A 22,625-nucleotide genomic window follows, 5' to 3' on the forward strand; every position below is an offset into this window, starting at 1 on the left:
GTTACCACAAAGGTTTTAATTGTATTATTACCAGGGGTGCTTCAATCCTGTTGTTGACTGTCGGGATTATGGTGGGATATAAAACCCAAAATAAATAAATGTGCATTAAATGCAAAATTTTACCATTTCTGATGCTTCAAATCATTACCATTTGTCCTCGAATGCCAGGAGGGCCTGTGCTGCCTTGTGGTCCTGGAGAACCAGGTGGACCTGATAAGCCAAGTGGCCCTGAAGTTCCTGGAGATCCCTGTGAGATACATTGATATGGTCAAGAATGCCCACAGAATGGAATATAAAGTCTTAAAAAGAGTATTTGCTTAAGGCAGTTACTTACTGAAGGCCCTTTTGTACCTGGGGAACCATCTGTACCTAAAGCACCCTAAAACAACACAAAACAGATATGTATTAATATAATTCCATCAAGCATAGTTATTCCTATGTACCTATTTGACTGAAAGATCACATGCAAATGTCAATTTCTTATGTATCAAGTGATTTCATTTCTGAACAATATAGATTGGAGTATTTTTCATGATGAATAGACATTGGCAGCTGTTTAATATCAATTCCAGTTGGTCACAGACTAGAATTTTGTGGACATCTGTCCTTTGATGGCAACTACCCTAAAACCATGTACTAAAAATATCAAGAATCTTAAGATTCTGACCTAGCTTCAGTTATTCAGCCTTAGTTAAAAATGAACAAATTTATTATTACATAAGCTCTCATGGGATAGACTTCGAGAAAGTGTCATCAGAAAATGCTTAGTCATTAAGGTGCCACAAAATATTTTATTATTTCCACTGCAATATGAATTAAGGCACTATTTGCTTAAAACTGGCATAAAAGAAGTGGTAAGAATTAAATACAACAACCAGGCTTTGCACACATATTGAAGAAATACATTCCAAAAGGTAAGTAGGTAAGGGTACATCTTTCAGATAAGAAGTTTCAAATGATACAAGTAGTCCTTGACTTAAGACCATAATTGAGCCTGCAATTAACATGAGTCGTAACTCATGTTATTCTTAACTGGGCCATCATGGACCTGATCATTTTATGACATTTTTTGTGGCAATTGTTAAGTAAACATGGTGACTGTAAAGAAAACACAGTGGGTGCTTTTTTGTTAGAAAATGGAAGTAATTGCCGGTATCTGAACACCTGACCATAGGATGCTGCAAATATCTGTAAATGCAGATGGGTTACTTAGGGCCCAAAATGCAAGGGGGGGATCAAAACTAATGAAGACAGTAAGTACCTTCTTTGGGGCCCATTGTAATTTCAAATGATTGGTAAGCGACCTGTCACTAAGTAGGAACTACTTGTAAAGAAGTTATTTTAAATATCTAGATGTCTTAATGGCTTAAGATGTCTCCCAACTTAAATATAAACAGTTTCAGGTTTTTGAAACTTGCCTATTCTGGGGGACTTTTACAGATCCCTGAAAGACTGTAAGTTTTAAGCAATTTCTACAACGTAATAGAATGTCAGAAGATTTCATTTGGTCTACATTTTTAAACAAGCTGACCTATTTCATATTTTGTGCACTGCGATTTGGATCAAAAAGCTTATTTTACAGATTCTCTACTTCTCCAGAATTTGTGATTTAGTTCCAAGCAAAATATAAACCAAATAAAAATACATCCATATGGAAAGTATCATTAAAAAGCATACATTATGGAAAGTTACAAAGAAAAGGCATATTGGCTGATGTATAAATTTCCAGCTACTGCATGTATATCTGACTATCCTAAGCAAAGAAATTATTGTACCATTGCTTTAAGCTACATAATGCAAAAGTAGTTTTTACTTTCAAGCCTTTTCTCACTATCCTTTGACACTGTGACTAGATACAGAACACGGTATTCCCTGATATAAAAACTGGGACATGCTAAGTGTTCTCTTTTATAATCTGTGCCTCTGTTTATGTGATTACAACTATCTTTAACTTTTTTTACAGTCCATTTCAGATTATTCTCCATATTCTTTTTTGTGAAGACAATGCATAATTTTTTCCATATGCATGCTATACTTCTATCTCTGTATATTTATGAATGATGCCTAGGAGCAAGTCAGGGATGAATAGCTTCAAACTTAATTTATGACAGTTTGAAAAACTTACAGGAAGACCAAATAATCCTAGGGGACCTCGGGCACCCGTTTCTCCTCTTGGTCCTTGAGGACCTTCTGGACCACGTGCACCTGTAGGACCAGCTTCACCCTGAAATTCCACATTAAAAAAGAAAGTAGAAATAACAATATTAATACTAAACATCCTAACAAACATATTATGCATTAACTGAAGGTTCTTTTTTTAAAGAAGTGCTTATTTGAATTTAAAATTTATAGAGTGTCTGCTCCTAACTATTCCTCATAATTATCTGAATCTCCCTAGGTAGTCTAAGTGTGGAATACAATCTTACCCTGGTGCAAATGTAGTATGAAGTTTATCTGGATTTTATATAAGGAGTGGTGGGCTGCCATTTTGTCCTTTAGCTTAGCACAGAAATAAAATGTCTTCAGCCCAGCCACATGATCTGATCATTCAGGCTCATACCTAGTCTCTGAATTCATCATATTAGGTGGGATTTTTAAAAAAAAACTGGTTTTTTTTCTTTTTCTGTTGAACTGTTTTGTTCTATTACATTATAAAATCATGTTACTTTTGAAAAAGTGAATTCAAGGCTTTTCCTTATACAATGAGATAAATAATTTTTGTATAATGAAATAAGTGTAATAGACAATCGACTATTTTATGTCTAGACTTGGTTGCTACTGCTGCCACCTTCTCTTATTTCCTCCTCCTCATCATCATCATCATCATCACCACTTTACTTTTTTTTTTTTTTTTGCTGCTAAAGACCACGGGGATCTATGGGTGATGTGACACCATAATCAGATGGGAGCTGAGATAGAACTGATGGTACTTTTTGAAGAATGACCTTTGCATAGTAATTTGTTTAATTAAAATAGGTATGAGAAACCCACTGGAGACATTGTAATCAGACATTGTTTGGCTAAAAAAATATTAAAACTATTATTGTTATTCAGTGTTTTACCGTAAAATTTTGGCATGATGATTTTGGAAGATTCCTGGAACTACAAAAATGAGACTGGAAGCCATATAAAGGCTCATATGCTCTATCTATTGCATTCATATACAAATTATGTTAATGACATGCTATTAATAAATAAATTGGAGATAGGATTATGGAAGTTTGTGGTGATTGTTAATGTAATTTAATTGTTAATGTAATTCTATTGATCTGTAAAATTGAGGGACTTACCTTCAAATAAATAAAAAACAGAAAAGTTATGCCTTTCCTTTAGACATTTGTTAAAGTTTCGGCTTACTTTATTATACGTATTTAGAGAAGTTATTATTTGATTCACTAAATTCACCTCCCCAGCATGCACCCAGGGGGCGGGCCCAAAACAGCAGGGGCTGGTTCCTCGCTGTTTCTAGACAGCCTTGTGGAGCTAAGACTGAATGCGTTTCAGCATAGATGGCCACCACAAAATTGTACATTGGCTCCCAGCCAGTCTATGCCAGGGCCAAGGCAGCGGGGGCCGTTCCTTCACTGTTTCCAGGATGGCTTCGTGGGCCACATGAAACCACTTTGCAGGCCGCATCTGGCCCCCGGGCCTTGTGTTTGACATGTCTGATCTAGAGGAATAGGGAATAATCTGCTACTGGTTTCCAAGAGCAGCTAAAGAAATCTATTAAATAAGACAATTTATTAGGGCAGTTTTTCCCAACCTGCACTTTCAAATGTGTGAGGCCAGTAACTCCCCAAATTCCCAGCTAGCAGCACCCCTGGCTGGAAATTTTGGGAATTGCAATGCCAACCCATGGAAGATCCTCCAGTGTCAGGGAATATTTTTTCTATTCCAATTTTTTACACTAAATAAGCTCTCTCTTGTCAATTTTGTTTAGGTATTGAAGCTGGGAGGAGAGGCATTAACACTGCATGAGCAGCGGACAGTTAATGACACCATATAAATGAGTAATAAATTCTGGCTGTTCTCAGGTTTTCTGCTGTTTATTATGCTGTGGCACAGAATCCAAAAAGCATTGCCAACATCCATTTAAATAGATTGCATTTCCAGCTGTTTCAGCTTCCTAAGGGATGTTGCAACCAGATCTGTGCAAATAAGTAACATCACATTTACAATAGTAAAAAAAAAATATTGAAAGGATATATAAAATGTATTTCATCTAACTGATTATCTCTACGTGACTATCTCAGAAACAGGCCTCTTCACTTCATCACTGGAGTACATGTGATATATTTGCTTGTCCTTGGTTCATGCCCATCTCCCATTTCAAATTACATCCATCCACATCTGGAGCTGCAACAAAATACTTGACTAACATACTTTTTGCACAGTTCATTTAAGTGGGGAGTTCAGGGCAATATTCTCATAAAACAACACTGTTTTTTGCACAGCTAATATCTCCTGCTTGGCTTGTCCTCCTACTAGTGAAAAAAGATGCAGTAGTAATAGGTCATTTGGGATCTCAGGGCCAGAAAATAAATGCTGAGCAAACAGCATTTTATCTGAACTCAGGCTTAATCAGTCCTGTACAAACCAAGTTTCAGGAATTGGTACTAAACCCTTGTTTACTCTTTCTGTAATGTTGACTCTTCCCCAAATCATTCAAAATCCTGGCAAGCAGGAGAATCAACCTAGACCAGGGGTGTCAAACTGCTGGCCCGCAGGCCGGACACATCATCTGGAAACTGCGCCCACCCCATTGCCGGCAATGGCAAAACTGTCCCGATATGTCTCACAACGTCACGTGACATCACGAGTTTGACATGTCTGACCTAGACCTAGATCGTGAGAAATAAATTAACTAAAGGTTCTATCAATCCATTCATATCTACTGAATACATGTTCCTAAAAGTGGGATCCCTGGGAGAGTTTATTCCTCTTTTCCAAAATCTGAATATGATAAACTGTTATCATGTCACCTCTAGTCCTTCTTTTCATGTCTAGTTTAATGAAGAGAAGGACGAGGGAGGACATGATAGCCGTGTTCCAATATCTATGGGGTTGCCACAAAAAAGAAAGGTCAACCTATTCTCCAAAGCAACTGAAAGTAAGAAAAGAACCAATGGATGGAGACTAATCAAGGGAAGATCCAACCTAGAACTAAGGAGGAATTTCTTGATAGTTAGAACAATTAATCAGTGGAACAGTTTGTAACATCAGAGGAATAATTTCTAAATTAAGAGGCTTTAATTATGAACAATCTTATTTCCTACTGTCATTCTCACTATGGAATGTGCCCGTGTGTGTGTGTGTGTGTGTGTGTGTCCCTTTAAGTCAGTATTGATTCCTGGGGACTGCCTGAACAAATTCCTGCAGTTTTCTTGATAAGATTTCAGAAGTGTTTCCCCTTGCCCATTTTCCAGGGCTGAGAGAGAATGATTGACCAAGGTCACCTACTTGGCTTTGTGCCTAAAATGGGATTAAAATTCACAATCTCCTGCTTTTTAGTCTGATGCCTTAATCATTATCTCAAACTGGCTCTTTCATGGAATACACCATTTGCATGAAGATAAAGTCTCCTACAAGTTGAGCTCTGTTCCTGATGTCTATATGGACATGTATATCTTGTTTCTTAGCAGCAATATTGAAAATTTATATTATCATCTTATGTAAGTTTTTTTAAAAAAATCTCTGCCTAGCCTGGATTTCCTGTTGACTTTCTATTCAAGTACTAAGTAAGTCGAATTGAGGATCAGTCCAGGCTGACCAAGGGCTATCACCAAGCTGTACATTCCATAACCGATTAATAAAGTTTTTAAAAAACCACTGACCTTCATGCCAGGTATGCCAGGAAAACCTGATGAACCAGCTATACCAAGAGGACCCTACAAAGAAGAGATGTTGAGTATCAATGAGCAAATCCTTTAAATATTCTTGCAAGAGCATGAATTAAAACATTCTTGCCTTCAGAAATCGTGAGCGCTCCATCACTAGAGATTTTTAAGAAGAGGCTAGACAATCACTTGTCTGAGATGGTATAGGTCCTCCTGCATGAGCAGGGGGCTGGACTAGAAGATCTCCAAGGTGTCCCTTCCAGCTCTATTCTATTCTATCATTCTCAGTGCAGAAGGGAGCTTTAAGGAGCAACATATATAAAAATAAAATGCTTATTTCATGCACAGAAAAGGAATGGTAAGATTTTGACTATAATTTTATTACTAATATTTAGCAATGCAATGGAATGGTATATTCTTTCATGCCAAGAAAAGTTCTGACTAGCTCAAGTCAGATATGGATAACATTTTCATTGGATTCTTTTTTTCATATTTCTTTAAGAATGAATGTAGACTTTTGTTTTTTAATGTGGGACAAAGTGAAAGTGACAAATCTCTCGGTTAAGGATTTAACTCTGTGCATCTGTCCATTCATTCAATCAATCATTGGATCAGGATTGTCACCTGCTTTTATCCGACTAATTCCTGGTCTTTGAACAACAAGCACACAGAAAGAAGCAGAGCTTGATCGCTTTCCACGCTGGGAACTAATGCAGCTTCCAAATTTGGGTGATAGAGAAAGTAAGATTTTTTCCTGTTAATTTCTGTAAAAGAACATGACAAAAATCCACCAATTTATGGGCCGAACAGAAAAAAATGTGATAATTTAAAAAAAAAAATGGTTGTAGAACAGTGGTTCTCAACCTTTTTAATGCCGCGACCCCAACCGGTCGTAAGTCGAGGTCTAAACCGGTCGTAAATTGAGGACTAAACCGGTCATAAGTCGAGGACTAAACCGGTTGTAAGTTGAGGACTACCCAACTGGTCATAAGTCGAGGACTTTCCCTGCCCGGGAGTGCCGCGCATGCGTGGTTCCGCCCCCTGTGCCGGCCAAGGCGTAGCTGGCAAGCAGCAGAGACTGAGCAGGCCGACCACCAGCTGGCCCAGCTTAAGGGAGGTAAGGCACCCGCTGGAAAAGGGAAAAAAAATGGCGGACAGCCTTGCTTGGCGACCCCCGTGAAATGGTCGATCGGCCCCAAATGGGGTCGCGACCCATAGGTTGAGAACCGCTGTTGTAGAAGAAAGTGAAAATGGCAGATTTATCTACCCTGATCCTGTTCTCTCAGGATGACAACAAATGACAACATAGATTTTGAAAAATAATGCTTTCCGCTTCAGTTTAACAAATAGTCACTTCTGTGGGAAATAATACTAATAATAATAAAAGTGAAGGCCATATAACTTGACTAATCTCAAGACAGTAAAAAACCCAAAGGCACAGATTATAATGCAAAGTTTCAAAGAACTAAGAAAGCATTAGATGAATGAGTTACCTGAATATTAAGGGGAAAAATCCTGAAGGGGAAATTTCACAACAGTTTACAGCGTGCCATCACATAGTTTGATAGTGTAAAGCTGTTTTGTTTTTGTGGTTTTTTTTCTCCCTTAGCCAAGAGCTGGTGCAGAAGAGGTATATTGGGATTTTACTTTGAACAGTTTTGTCCCTGGGACATGCCATTTTTTTAAGCAACACTGAAAAGGGATGATGAGTACTTTCTGCAAATGGTCGAAAGCCTATGTTGCTACCAAAGATTTCCTCTATGTGGCTACAGGAAAAGAAAGTATTCTAATCTGGATCATGGCAGAGCAAATCTTAAGTCTCCCTTCCTTATGATAAAGTCCTAATCTGCTCCTTACCCTTCATGCCAGTTAATGGTTTAAAGGCCAGACATATTACATCCAACTTAACTCAAGTGGTATTCTTTTCTGTTGTTGTTCTGCTATTTTTTTTTTAATTGAAAATTTTATAAAATTTTACAATATAAATCCCCCCCTTCCCCAACCCACACTTCCACTCCCTCCTCCCTCCCCCCTCACTTCCCAGTGCCAATCACAGGGTTAACAATAAATTAGTTGTTCTGCTAATTTTGATTCACTTTAGGCAAAACGCTTTTGGCAGTAACAAACAAATATGTTTGTCTTCTACTCTAATAAGACACTTTAATGGAGCTCTACTATTACTGCTTAGCAAACTGTAACAATTAAGCTCAATGGTCAGTGTTTGAAGTATGGAATCTTCAAACTTGGGAGCTGAGTCAGCTGAGACATCTGCTAGTTTCACTTTTTTCCACGTTGAAAAAAATCTATATTCATTCATAAAGAAATGTGGAAAAAAGAATCCAATGAAAACGTTAACCATTTTTGACCTGAGGCTACTCATACATCCCCTATAGAAGTAAAAAGGAGACAGAATTGGATTGACCATTCTCCTTAAATATTTCACTTTCACAACATAGACTTAGTGACTTTGAATTTCATAGTGCTTGAATGTCAGTGCAAGTCAAGTTGCAGAGAGGCAGAACAAATCTTTAGTACTGTTCAAAGCTTGCAAAGCATCTGCCAAGTTCCATCCAAAGATCAGAGCAGAGGTATAATAGGAAATGTCCCATTCCATGTTTTCTTGAATGAAGAATCACATATCAGAGTCATTAGCAGAACTTATTATCACTGTATATCACTTTCAAGACAATGCAGTCCATGGACAATAATCAAACATGTACATCATACTAGCCAGTTTTAACTTGAATATAAGTATTGGACAGAGTCTGTGCTACTATTCATTTCTCCTACAGAAAATAACAATATCCTTTTTAAGAATAGAATATAGAATTCTTTATTGGCCAAGTGTGATTGGACATCCAAGGAATTTGTCTCCGATGCATAAGCTTTCAGTGTCCATACAAGCAACAAGTGATAAATCATGATCATAATCATAAAATACATTCATCATAAATTATAAGATACAAACTCAGTGATGGTCATAGGATACTTACGAAGCAAACAACATAAATCATAATAGGATACTAAATAAAGGCAATAGTCTTAAGTTATAGTCATAAGAAGCTAAGGAAATAGGCAATAGGAAAGATGAAAAGATGAGAAGGATAATAGGTACTACAGTCCTACTAGGTGGTTTGACATCCTAGGGTAGGGCTTTTCAACCAGTGGTACAGGTACCACCTGTGGTACATTGGCACCTGGCAGGTGGTACGCGACTATCCTAGAAAAGTGGTAGCGGGGAAGGGGAATGAGCTGAACCGGTGGCAGCACCGCACAAGCCTGAGCGAGAGATGGCTGGAGCTACAGGGCTGTCAGGGCTCAGCGGAAGCGCCAGGATCAGTGCTGCTTTCCAGCTGATCGGTGCTTCTTCCGGGCTGTCAGGGCTCAGCGGAAGTGCCATGATCAGCGCCAGGCTCCAACTGGAGCTCGGCGCTGATCCTGGTGCTTCTGCTGAGCCCTGAAGAAGCACCAATCAGCTGGAAAGCAGCACTGATCCTGGTGCTTCTGCTGAGCCCAGAAGAAGCGCCGATCTGCTGGAATGTTGCAGCATCTCCAGGGTCTTGTGTTTTACATTCAGATGCTTGGCAACTGATTCATATTTATGACGGTCACAGTGTCCCAGGGTCATGTGAAGTGATCAAAACCTGCTGCAACCACCCAGCAGACGGGGGGGGGATAAAAACCAAACACCCCCCACCCCACCCCCTGCTGCTAATCCTCAACAGAAATGCTCACAACCATGAAAACCTCGGACGGGAGGAAGAGCGCCACTGGGTGGGCAGGCAGGTGTCTTGCTCGGCTGTGGCTTGGGGGGCACTTTTTTCAGTGCCATTGTAACTTCGAACAGTCACTAAGCAAACTGTTGTAAGTCAAGGACTACCTGTACTTTATCACTTTTTTCCTTTTTTTTTTTTTTTTTTGGTCATCAAGTTTTTGACACCTTGCTAGGCGACTGGTGGTACTCGGATGTTGCCATATCCTAAAAGTTGGTACAATGGGTGAAAAGGTTGAAAAGCCCTGTCCTAGGGCATAGACAGTGTTGTGGGAATTAGTAATTTAGACAGATAGCCCTATGTAGTACCATAGGTCCATTCTTCTGGCTTCCAAATAGTGGAAAGATTTTTATTTGGGTTATATAATGATTTTTATTTGTTTGGCTATTCTAAACAGATAGAATGCTTAAGCAATCTCTGGACAGTGTTGTGCAGCAATCATAAACTTTTCCAAATCTTTTCAAATGTTCACTAGTCCCCCGTGATTTCTTTTTCTTTTCCTTGGCTGACTGGGCTCTTCTTGAAGAACAAGATGCATATTCCAATATAAAATACTGTCCCGGGTAAAGGATATGTCTCCTGGCAATCTTAAAAGGAAGAATGATCTGTTCCAGAAATGATTGGCTATGGGAAAATTATGTGTTTTCTGGCCTTGTGTTGAATTTTATTCAAACCATCCCTGCAAAAACTCATCTTCTTTCAAGTTATTAGCCATTTGAGTCTTCCTTTAGAAAGCTGGAGGCAAAAAACCACAATCCACACACAAAGGATTGGGGGGGGGGGGAATAACAATAATGAAATCTCAAAAGGGAAATGAAAAAAAAGAAACAACACAGCAAATTTAGTCGACTTGGTATCAAATTAGACATTAGATAAAATACTGTGCATTAGTTGAACCCTGTAGCCTATAGATAGGACAGATTCCTAATCTAGATCAAGAACATCTTACCAGAGAAGGGAGATTTAACTTATTCTCCTTCATTTTGCTACTGAGCTTTACACACTTTCACACCTAGAAGAATATGTTTTGAAGCAAGATCAAAGATAGGTCTGACTTGAATGCTAGTGTTTGGTTATATGTTTCAAATTCACCTGAATCATACATTCAGCTAACATTCATGTCAGGGATAGGCTGCAATGTTTGATTATGCTTTTTATATATATTAACAATGAAGTCCATTTCTAGCCTCTGGGTATTGCTACGACCAAAATACCTGGGCACAGCTTGGGCACAAATAGAATAGATCTAGGGCAGTATTTTTCAATCTTGGCAACTTGACAATGTCTACCTTCAACTCCCAGAATTCCATGCTGGAGAATTCTGAGAGTTGAAGTTGACATATCTTCAATTTATCAAGGTTGAGAAACACCGATCTAGAGAAAGTCCAGGATTTGCAGTGATTTACCAAAAAAGTCAGTTTTAGGGGAAAAGTTCCTTAGGAACCTTAAGAAGAAGATTTGGACAAGCCCAGTAGCCATTGGATTTGCTGTTGGGAAAAGATCAGAAAATAGATAGAAGATAAAATGGAGAAAAGCCACAGGAAATCAAACAATTCAATACTTCCGATTGTGATGTTCTGTTTCTTTATGTTCAAATTACATTTGCCTCAAATTTCCCAATCCTTCTCTTATTTTAACAGTCATTCGCACATTAATGTAAACTTTCTTCTACCAGCATTTTTGTTCAGTGACAATATGACTCACTCTAGCCAACACACTTAGTTTTTTTCCTGACCTTACAAAAATGCCCATTGGTTGTCAGGCTGACTCTGCTTCAGCCAGCTCTGGAGACAGATGAAAGCAGATTTAATTTAGAATTATCTAATGCTAATGATTATCAGTCATGTGTATATGTGTACGTATCCACATATTTAAATGTTTGTGATGTTTTTAGTTTACCATGTATTTCCTTTGTTTTGCCATTTAAATTTTTTTCTTTCACAAACTATAAAACAATGGTTATTAAGTTAACATTACTGATTCATGGCCAAATCCATTCTGGACATAATCTACAACATATTATCTTGGAAGGCAGAAGGGAGGGAAAAAAGATCTAAGCATGGTGATTGCTGCAACAAATGCTAGGATCTGCTTGGAAGTGCTCCACATTTTTTAAAAAAATGCAGCTTCCATCATATTAACTTACAAGCTTTCTACTGGTTATCTGAACATCAATCTGAACTCTGTATTACATCTAAAGTGGATCAGATCTTTAGAATGCAGTGATGACAACGCTCATAATGCACCCATGTTCACCCCACAAACATGCACATGCAGAAAAGATTCCTTTGGCTTTAAAAAGGCTTCACTGTGGCATGATGAGACAATTTTGGAAAGAGAATTGAGTACATTGAGAGGCTCACATTTAAAGACTTAATTGCCTTGTGGGGATGGGTGTCTTTTGAAGAGAGATGTCAGTACACAAGAAGGGATAGTCCTTTCTTCTCTAGAGATGTGTTTTTTTCCCCAACTGTCTCCCTGCACACAGCAATTATGGCTTTAAAAGTTGTCCACTGCTGCCAATAAAAACGTCTTAAAAGCCTATTTATTTTACACAACTAGACAGCTGTGGGCCAGATGGAAACGGCCCTCAATGTTACATCTGGTCTATGAACGAGAGGATCTATTTAGAGTGAAGAAATTGGTTGAATTAATACAAGAGTAAAGTAAGTACATTCCACTAAACATTTCTTCTTTATTAGGAAGAAGCAACAGTAGGTATGAATTGACCTTGTTTAAATATTTCCAGAAAGCAACTAGCAAATAGTAAAGCTGGATGCTTCCTCAATCTTAACTCTTGTACATCTGTTGGATAGCCAATAATACTGGCATTTTGTCAATTACTAAGCATGAGGATCCTCAAGGCTCCTGTCTGGTTGGTTACATTTTTTCTATTTTCATTTATTTATTAGATTTTTATCTGCCTGTATTACTTTATAAGTAAGTCAAGATGGCAAATGTATGATGCTTCTTCCTCCTCCTCTTTTTCCCCACAAGAATTACCCTTTGAGGGGGTTGGGCTGAGAGAGAATGACTGGCCCTAAGGCACCCAGCCATCTTTCGTGCCTAGGGCAGGACGAGAACTCAACATCTCCTGGTTTCTAGGCCAGCACCTTCACCACTACATCAAACTGGCTCTTTCTTTTCCCTCTACTTCAGGGGTAGGCAACCTTGGCTCTTTTATGACTCGTGGACTTCAACTCCCAGAATTCCTGAGCCAGCATATGCTGGCTCAGGAATTCTGGGAGTTGAAGTCCACGAGTCATAAAAGAGCCAAGGTTGCCTACCCCTGCTCTACTTCACAAATAAGTAAATAAATAAATAAATAATCCAGGTTGAATGAATATGTTATAGATTTTGGCCCTGAATTTGGCTGGTCAACTGTTTCTGATGCCTGCAGAGGCATCCCATCAACTGTTGTACATAAGATATTGTTTGTGGAAGTGCTGAACATACTTAGAAATTGTTTTGCCAGAAAATGTAATTAGCAGCTTGTTCATTGTCTTGTTTATGCAAGAAATAAGGTAGTTCCTTAGTTCTCCTCCTTTCTTTTTTTGCATTTCTGAACAAAAAAGTAAATTTAAAATTCTACAATTTGTTTCTGCAAACTCTAGTAACTGTCTTATCCACATATCTAATTTCCATTTCCCAAAGAAAAAGTTTTAAAGGAACATTTAAAGGACATCTAACATATGTTTCCGTGTGTTTACAGATGGTAGTGGAGTAAGTGTAGGTAAGGGTTCTCCAACATGTTCAATACTATTACTATCAATACTATTTGATGTGATTATCCATTGTTGTTGTTGTTGTTGTTGTGATACTATTAGTTAAAGTAGTATTTCTTAAATTATTTTCTTATTTTCTCATATTTAATGTTTGGGGTTGAACAATCTAAAAGGAAGGAAGGAAGGAAGGAAGGAAGGAAGGAAGGAAGGAAGGAAGGAAGGAAGGAAGGAAGGAAGGAAGGAAGGAAGGAAGGAAGGAAGGAAGGAAGGAAGGAAGGAAGGAAGGAAGGAAGGACACCACAAGTCTATAAGATACTTTGCACTAGGAGAGAGTGACTGGCCCAATGTCACCCAGTAAATACCAAAGCGGAGACTGAAATCCAGGTTTTACAGTCCAAGACCAATAGTAAATAGTACTGTTTTGTTGAGAGCATGGTTCTGTAAAATATCTTAATAAATTACATGATGTTATGAATTGCAGATCTACCAAATCCACTTAAAGAAAATGAAGATTCCAGAGAGATACTTACCGCTGACCCTGGTTTCCCAGGCATACCATGTGAACCACGTGCCCCCTAAGAAAAAAAGAAAAAAGGTTATAGACAGAAGCCTGATTATATGACTTGATATTGATTGCTAAAAGGGATATCAAGGAAATCTACCACCAGTTTCTATTAGGAACAAAGGGGCTCCATCACCACACATGTAACTCATGAGAGAGGTTGATTTCTCATTGATTACAAAGTCTTCATGCAAGGAAGACTGGAGTTGTAAGCACATTTCCTTGGAAATAACTTGGTGTAGAAAAGTCACCCCCTGTTTTTTTCTTAACCACTTCAGGGGAAAGTATTTGTTTTGAACTGAACAGAAGCAGTTTTCTTCTTCAATGTGTTTCAGATTATTTTCAGTTGCTATTGACATATAGGTCAGCCCTGATAACTGCTGTTCTATTTCTACGTAAGGGCTCTAAAAAGCCATTGGAAATTTCCAATGCCATTTCATTGCTTTTTAGTGCAATTGGCTAAAACTGAGTGTTTCCAAAGTTAGCCTTTAACTAGAAGTCAGGTTTAAAGTGAATAGCAAGCAAAGACCTATTTAAGTAGGGATGGTTGAACAAGCTAGTTCAACAATTTTACTGCTTTATCTATATTATTGTACAAAAAATAATTACTTACTGGAACGCCTTGTGGTCCAATTCGTCCTCTTTCTCCTGCCATCCCTCGGGGACCCTGGAGTCAATAATACCAAAAGAAAAAGATATTAGTCCAAAGTTAAATAGGAAGTGGAGATCATCTGCTTGTAATTCTCCCCAACTCAAGTTATGACTGACTGATAATTTCCTTTATCCACCCCAAAACAAATATTATCTGGGCAGTCAACATAAAAAGAATAAAAATTCAGTGAATCTTAGGTAAACATACAGACACACCCAAAGAGTTCAGGAAATGAAATTTAAAATATCTTTCAAATAAGACAGAACCCTTTTCTTCTCTCGCTTATGAAGTAAACATGTTGTGTCGTACATTTTTCTCTATGAAAGAACCAGATAGGAAAATGCAAAGAAAATTCCTTAATAGGTGCCTGTGCTGAGAATAATCTTCTAAAGCAGACATGTCAAACTCATGATGTCACGTGACATTGCGTGATGTATCGGAGCTTTTTCTCCATTGCCAGCAATGGGGTGGGCATGGTTTCCTGGTGACCCATGGGCCAGCAATTCTAAGACAATGTATAGCAAGTATGGCATCTCCAATTTGGTGTTAATTATTAGGCAGGTGCATAAAGGATAAGACAATCTATCATCATCCTATCATCACATCCAGTTTCAATTAAATGCAATTAATGTGAAAGAACAAGCAGATACAGTGAAAAGCATAGTCAATCACCTTTAAGGTCAATGATGACAGAAGAGGCATAATACATTATAAATTATAATGTAATTATAAATTACAATATAAAAGCATAATATAAAACCAGATAATGTATCTGCTTTTCTTACAGCAACAGTGGTGATGGATGATACTGAGGGAAACTTGAGTTCATAGAAAAAAGTTCTTCCACTGCCATAAGGAAAACAAGCTATATTGCCTTTGGTTTGTTTGGGTTTTTTTTTTTTAAAAAAGTCTCCTTGCATTCTCTCAGTTACTACTTCAAGGCTCAATCTGGATGATTGTCTCTATAGGAAACAAACTGCTAGCATAGCTCCTGTGGGGATTAACCTTTTTCACCTTAAAAAAAAAATCACCCCTTTGCTCAATTTTTTTGCAGTTTGGATGGCAGCTGGCAACTGGTATTGATTGCCATCCCAACTAATTTTATGACCCTGGGGTCTAAAACAAGAGCAACTGAACAAGAAAGCCGAATGAAGAAATAAAATTGCTAAAGATATTTCTTCAATAATTAAACTAAAACTACACTTATATTATAGTTTTCTACAGGAAGAAAAAAGAAAAGAAAATAATTGTGAATAATGAATATGATACACTCACCATAGGACCTGTTCCACCCATCTGCCCTGATGGACCTGATTCACCCTATACATTGCGTGAAAAAAAAAACAGTTTATTCGAACTTAGGGACCCATATATCAGCAACAAAGCAAAAAGAAACTAGACACCTTGCAACAATCCCTTCATCATATAATGAAATTAAATTGTAATTTAATATATATTCCAAATAAAAGATAGTTGGAAATTATTCCAAGTGAAGCATCAGATTTTGTTGCTTCGATATTTGTGAGGTTTTGTTGTATCATTTTGATGGCTTCTGCTTCTCTTTCTACTGATCCTTCCATGACAGCCTCCAATATATACATTAAATGTATTGTTCACACTAGATTGACTTGTGAGTGTGAGGGATTCTTGAGGACAGATTTAAATATCTGAGAAGGGATGGTTCTTTCTTCTCAGGAATCTATTCCATCCCAGTTCTCTCCAAATGGAGAGTTATATTTATAAAAGGTATCCACTGTTGCCAATGAAAACTTTTTAAAAGCCTAGTTATTCCACAGGCTAGACAGCTGTGGACCAGATGAAAATGGCTCTCAATGCTACATTTTGGTCCATGAACTGTAGGATGAAATGAAGTCATGTTAGGATGTACTCATTCTGCCAGTATTTCTCATGTCTGAATTTCATCTAACCTTGCAACATTGAGAACATCCTTCTGCTAGTTCCTCTACAATATTTTTGTCACCTAGCTACAAGCAAACGTTGATGGAACTCTTAACCTATAGTTCTTTCTGGCTTTATCTAGATTAAAGAAGGCAGTTAAATTAACACAAGGATAAAGTAAATCTATCACACTAAAGCTTTCTTCTTCATCAGGAAGAAGCAACATGTGTGAATTGAGCTTATTTAAATCCATCCATGAAGCACCTAGTGGGCAACAAAAGTGAATATTTCCTCACTTTTAACCCTCCTAGAACTACTTCTATTGCATAGAATCAATAATGCTTAATATTGTAATTTTGTCTATTGCTAAACATAAGGAACTCAAGGATCTTGTCTGATTGGCTACATTTTATTGTTTTATTTATTTAAAGCAATTTATATAGTTGCCCATCTTTCAACCAACTCTGAGTGGCTTCCAGTCAATACTTGTTTTCTCCTCTCTACTCTTACTACAGCATAAGTAAGTAAGAAACTGCATAATGAAACCAGGGTCTCTTTTTTAGCTCTAAATTTAGCTGCTTGCATGATTTCTGCCGTTTCTGAATAATTATTTTTGACATACATTTTTGCAAACACATCATGCAGCATAGAAGGTTTGGCCACTAAACGAAGATTTCTTCCATAACTTCTCTAAAAGTATGCAATTCATGTCATAGCAAGTGGCAGCAATAGAACAATACTATTTTACTATATGGTCAAAAACAATTTTTTACCTTAGATCCAAGGGCTCCAATTTCACCTTTAGGGCCATCACGTCCCTTTTCTCCCTATGACATAAATATAAATCCACTGAGCAATTGCAGTGGCATATTAAGCCCAGTAAAAGAAACAGACAAATAATTTTGAAGTCACATTCACTGAACATAGTGAAAAGGGAAGCAAAGATTTAAAAAAATAGCAAGAGAATAAATATCAATATATTCACACTTACTCTAGGGCCCTTTAGACCTTGATGACCTGGTGTACCAGGAAAACCACGAGCTCCCTGAAGCAGAATGAGAAAATCCACAATTATATAATGACACAAGACACTTCTTCATTTCAAGTCAGACTACTGTCCCAGTAGTCCTCCTTCCTGTCCCCATAATATAGATGTTTATACTACCTATCTATCCACACATACAAGTTGCCTATAGTCATTTGAACTGTGTATAGACTTTGCATGTAAGAAAGGTATGCAGGGCTAAACATGGTTCTCTCGACTCTTATCTTCTTAGTGGCCTCTCAACATAACAACGAGGGGATCAAGTGCCTGACCCATGACATTTTTTAATTGTCCAGCATGTTTGTACCATAAAGAATCTCCTCTATTCCTGGAAGTGTATGCTATTTAAAGTAAAATTACATACAACATATTGTGCATAAAGAGCATTTGGTAAAGGGTTTCTTCTTCTTCTTTTGAATATGTGTGGATGACAAGGAAATTCAAAATGGAGGTGATAAGGGCGGAATCATTAAGTTCCCAGATGCAAGGATGGTAATATATAATCCATCACATTTTAACCCTCAGAATCCTGGAAGTGACACCAATTGAGGAAGGCCAGTCCAACTTTTTATACTGGGTTCTTTATGTGATAAGAATGGGAAATATTAATTACTTGGTGCAAGAATAGGTAACAAATTGATGTATGAGGATTGAGATACAAAAACACTGGAAAACATAACATATGATTTTGCATCTGCCACTGAAACTAAGAATTATAGAACAGTTGAATGATGGGAGAAGAGTTGAGGTACTTGGCAAAGAAAAAAAGAAAGAGGTCCACAGTTAGAATAAAGAAGGGAGGCAACTAACTTTAAAAGGTAAATAAACAGGCATTTGTAGAAACCACAAATTAACATTCTGGCATAAGTATAATGCATACCTGAGCTTTCTACATTACAAAATCTTAGCTTTGGGATGCAACATTATAAACAAATAATTTTGCTTATGCTTAAATAAAAAATAACTTTGAAAAGCTTCAAAGGAAACAGCAGGTGATAATCTCAAAAAAGAGGGGGGGAAATGAAATGGCAGAACTTGTTCTACAATCTCCTGGGAAAGGCTTTTCGTTCTCACAGTCGAACATGATTCCTTCAAGAGTATGGGGGAAAGTACCATTTAGTAAATGGAAACCTCTTCTCTCCTGTGATCCTGATCAGAAAGCAACTAAAGGCATTACCCAAACTGAAAGGGCTTGATTTTAAGTGTCTTAGCTTTTCTATTCATTTTTCCCCAGGGCAGATCATTCACCAGATATGCTGATTTCCAAAACTTACCAGAAAGCCAAATCTAACTTTTACAGGTCTTTGAAATGGCTTGAGATTAATGATTAGTCATTAAAGCCTTCGAAAATATTTGCATATTTTAATGTTTACTTATTTGTCCAAGTTTTCAAAGGATTTTGTTATCTAAATGAGTTTTTTTTAATTTAGATTTATTAATAAATAAAATAAATCGTGAAGCACGTCATGGGAAAAATGTGTGAGTTATCAAGGCCCTGGAGTTTTTATACTTAGCTGTAATATAAACTGAGCTGTTGTTCTGTAGCTTAACAGAATAACAAGAGTTGGAAAGGACCTTGGAGGTCATCTAGTCCAACCCCCTGCTCAAGCAGGAAACCCTATATCATTTCAGAAAAATGGTTGTCCAATCTCTTCTTAAAAACCTCCAGTGTTTTAGCACTCACAACTTCTGGAGGCAATACATTCCCCTGATTAATTGTTCTGTCAGGAAATTTCTCCTTATTTTTAGGTTATTTCTCTCCTTGATTAGTTTCCTTCCATTGCTTGTGTGTTGCCTTCAGATACTTTGGAAGGCAACATGTCACTGGTAGTCCTTTTTTCATTAAACTAGACATACCCAATTTTTGCAACAGTTTTTCAAGCATTTCTCATTAGATTCTGAAATTTAAATGCACATAGAAAACAATGAGAGAAAAGGTGCCACTAATGGTTTTGCCTCATTGGTCAGGAAATATACATCTTTATAATCAATAAAGCTTTGGAATTTGTCCTGTTTATTATGCATAGTTCTTTACGTTTTCTTGGGAAACAATCCATTTTTGAACCAGCAATCTTAAAACAGAATTGTTTAAAGCTTTCTCCTAAAACCTTTACCTCATGGGGCTCTTTCAAAAGTGCTACTGTATTGTATTTCACAGGACAGCAAATCATGCATTTACTTTGAATGGAAGAGAATGATAATTTTGTATTGACTGTTCAATGAGAGGAAAGAGAGGAGCTGACCAAATTGGCAAAGTGACACCTAACAGCCATTTTTCTGTTGTTTTGTTTCATGTTTCTGTTTTTTGGAATCTGCTAACAAGCATGTTTCTGTAATTTTGTCTAACGATAATACAGCAATATAACTATTGACCCTGTTCAAGGAGAATAGAGGAGACAAAGAAAACCTCTGGCTCATCCTGATATAATTATAAGTCCTGTATTATCTAGCAACCATGACATATAGTGATACTATCCACATGAAAATTCTTTGTCTATTTCGATGCATTTCCTGAGTGCGTTGCATTAACATTCTCTTTGCAACTGAAACTCAGTGGATCTTTTGATCTTTTATATTTTGTTTTTCACACTCAGGAACATTAGTCAAGAGATACATGTTAATAAGGATTTTTTTTCACTCTTATCTTCTATTCCCAGCTCTCACTCCTATGAAACAATATAATTCTCAAAGATAAAATCTCTTACACATTCTAAAAACCAGGTAAGTTTAAGAAATTGAGCTAACAGAATACAGGTCTTTTATCTTTTCTTTTTTTTAAAAAAGTACACTTGCCGATGACATATAAATTGTGTAAGTGCAGTCTAGGATTCTTTATAGTTTTTATTCCAGATTTGAATGTATGATTTTTTTTTCAGAGAAACAGCTAATTGTACATACTGGAGATCCTGGAAATCCAACTTCCCCAGCTTGCCCTCCTCTGCCAGATTCACCCTAAAAGAAGAAAACAATAAAGTCATAAAACCACATTATAAAGGTAGTGGTTGATCTGATTGGGTTGCTGCTGCCATGCAGGGGGGAGGTGGGGCCAGTTGGTTTTTGTGATGTGGTTTTTAATGTTGTAAGTCAAAGGTCCCCAACCTTTTTGGCACCATGGACCGGTTCCATGGAGAGAGGTTTTTCCGTGGACCGGAGGGTGTGTGGTTTTGTGTGCTGCCTCTGCACACAAAAGCCCTGCATCTCTTGGATGGGGCTTTGCTTGTTTGTGTAGACTGGTTGCTGGCATGCCGTGGCCCAGTACTGGTCCACGGACCGGGGGTTGGGGACCCCTGTTGTAAGTCACCTGGAGTCACCTTGTGAGAGTTGGGCAGCCATAAACATTTCTTAAATAAATAAATAACGTTCTGATATCTTGCACATCAGCGAGTTTCTTTTCTCTGAAACATGTTATTGTCATTCACACCGAAGGTGTGAGAAACTGTTGAAAGTTTATTTTTTAAAAAATAATGCATTTTGAATATTGCGCCGATGTTTTCAAAAAGTCATATAAATATGCATAACTATTACCAACTAAGATTTCTGTTAACATACAGGCAACACTCTAGTCATTTATAATAAGTATATCTCTCTTTTCTTTGAAATTGTCACATCAGCAATAGCAGGTATGTCAAGCTTCCAAGAGACAATGAAGTTCTATTAGAATGTAGCTATACTAATGAAAGCTGTCTCACTATGCAGTTGTTGGTTATACTAAAAACTATCAGCAGATTATGCTTCATAATAATATATAATATGTATATAGCATAGCAGGAAATAAATATTGACATTAGTTTTTATGCAAAAGTGACTTTGCCCCCACAGAAATGTCTTCCACTGTCATAAAGCACAACTTTATTTTATTGAAAACCACTATCTATAATACTCTTCTGTGCCCCATAGCACACTATACCAGAGGATAATACTTTTCAGAATGAGGTTACAATGGATTGAGAGGAATGGCTTAAAATCAGGCACCTTGTCTTGCAGGAGCCGAGACACTTTTCATTAATACAAAATCTGTGTTGGATCAAGCCCACCATTTTCATGTAACTACAGATAAGTCAATATTCCATATTTCATGGACACTGCATACTGTATGTGTGAAAATGTTTGCAGTATTATTTAGCCACTAATGTCAGTCATCAATGTAAAATAAAATAAAAAAGATTTAGGTAGAAAATATTTAGAATATTTAGTATTGAAGTTTTTGAATTTAGTGTTGAAAATAGATCAAAATTTGTTGTATCACATTATTATATGGTTGACTATGCCACCTTTCCTCAATCTAATGTTCTCTGGACATATTAGGAACCAATTCCCAGAATTTTGAGCCTGTAGAAGTTGAACCTCAACATATATGGAAGTTAGCAGGTGAAGAAAGTGGATATTTTTAATGTACATGCTTGCTTTATTATTAAAACAAAGCAGTGAAAAACAGGATTTCATTTAGTCCCTGCTCCCCTGTAGAACGTCCTAACCAAAGAAGTTTCTTTTGCTGGTGTTTAGGATTCTTTCAACAGATGGAGCAAAATCTTATTTTACAAAAATGTTTTATGGGTGACAGTTGCCTTGACATGAGTTTCCTTGCTTTGCTAAATAAACTTTTCTGATTTTAAGATTATTTTCTGATGATTATTATATAATGTGCCTAGCATCATACTCTTGAGAAATCTATTTTAAAACTTACATCTTCACCAGGTTTTCCTGGAGGCCCTTCTGGGCCACGAACACCAGGTGGACCCTAGTAGAGAAAATATACACATTTATATTAGGAAGTTAAATGATACTTTAAAATGCTTAACACAAAAAAAAATACAACCAAAAATTAAGCAATCAAAATTGTACTGTGTATACATATTTTGATAAAAAATTGTCTCCCAGATTGATTTCCCAGACATAACTTCTGAAAAACCTGTGACATACCAGAATTTATAAAGCTCTATTATGCTACTTCCCCACCACTAGGTAGTATGTGCATAATTGGCCTTACCATGGATCCTGGGTCACCAAGTTCACCTGGAGGACCTGTGGGCCCAATAGGACCCTAAAACATAAATAAACAAATAAACAAACAAGCAAACAAATAGTTAGATATATGCATATATATTTAAGAAATGGTGCAAATCAGGACAATG

At 37.2% G+C, this 22,625-nt stretch overlaps 1 protein-coding gene across 1 annotated transcript in view; it reads right to left on the reverse strand.

Moving 5' to 3' along the window:
• The window catches only part of COL5A2 (collagen type V alpha 2 chain), a 161,159-nt gene that overhangs the window by 39,652 nt on the left and 98,882 nt on the right, over nucleotides 1–22,625 (reverse strand). Inside the window, exons 10-21 of the mRNA XM_015817058.1 lie at nucleotides 22,481–22,534; nucleotides 22,178–22,231; nucleotides 20,392–20,445; nucleotides 17,440–17,493; nucleotides 17,222–17,275; nucleotides 15,825–15,869; nucleotides 14,511–14,564; nucleotides 13,866–13,910; nucleotides 5,835–5,888; nucleotides 2,126–2,224; nucleotides 335–379; nucleotides 149–247 (exon numbers count right to left, since the gene is read on the reverse strand). Coding sequence (XP_015672544.1) covers nucleotides 149–247; nucleotides 335–379; nucleotides 2,126–2,224; nucleotides 5,835–5,888; nucleotides 13,866–13,910; nucleotides 14,511–14,564; nucleotides 15,825–15,869; nucleotides 17,222–17,275; nucleotides 17,440–17,493; nucleotides 20,392–20,445; nucleotides 22,178–22,231; nucleotides 22,481–22,534 — 711 coding nt within the window. The remainder of the gene's footprint in view (nucleotides 1–148; nucleotides 248–334; nucleotides 380–2,125; nucleotides 2,225–5,834; nucleotides 5,889–13,865; nucleotides 13,911–14,510; nucleotides 14,565–15,824; nucleotides 15,870–17,221; nucleotides 17,276–17,439; nucleotides 17,494–20,391; nucleotides 20,446–22,177; nucleotides 22,232–22,480; nucleotides 22,535–22,625) is intronic.

This window comes from Protobothrops mucrosquamatus, unplaced genomic scaffold (assembly GCF_001527695.2).
Source record: "Protobothrops mucrosquamatus isolate PMUCROS unplaced genomic scaffold, P.Mucros_1.0 scaffold_125, whole genome shotgun sequence".
NCBI lineage: Eukaryota > Metazoa > Chordata > Lepidosauria > Squamata > Viperidae > Protobothrops > Protobothrops mucrosquamatus.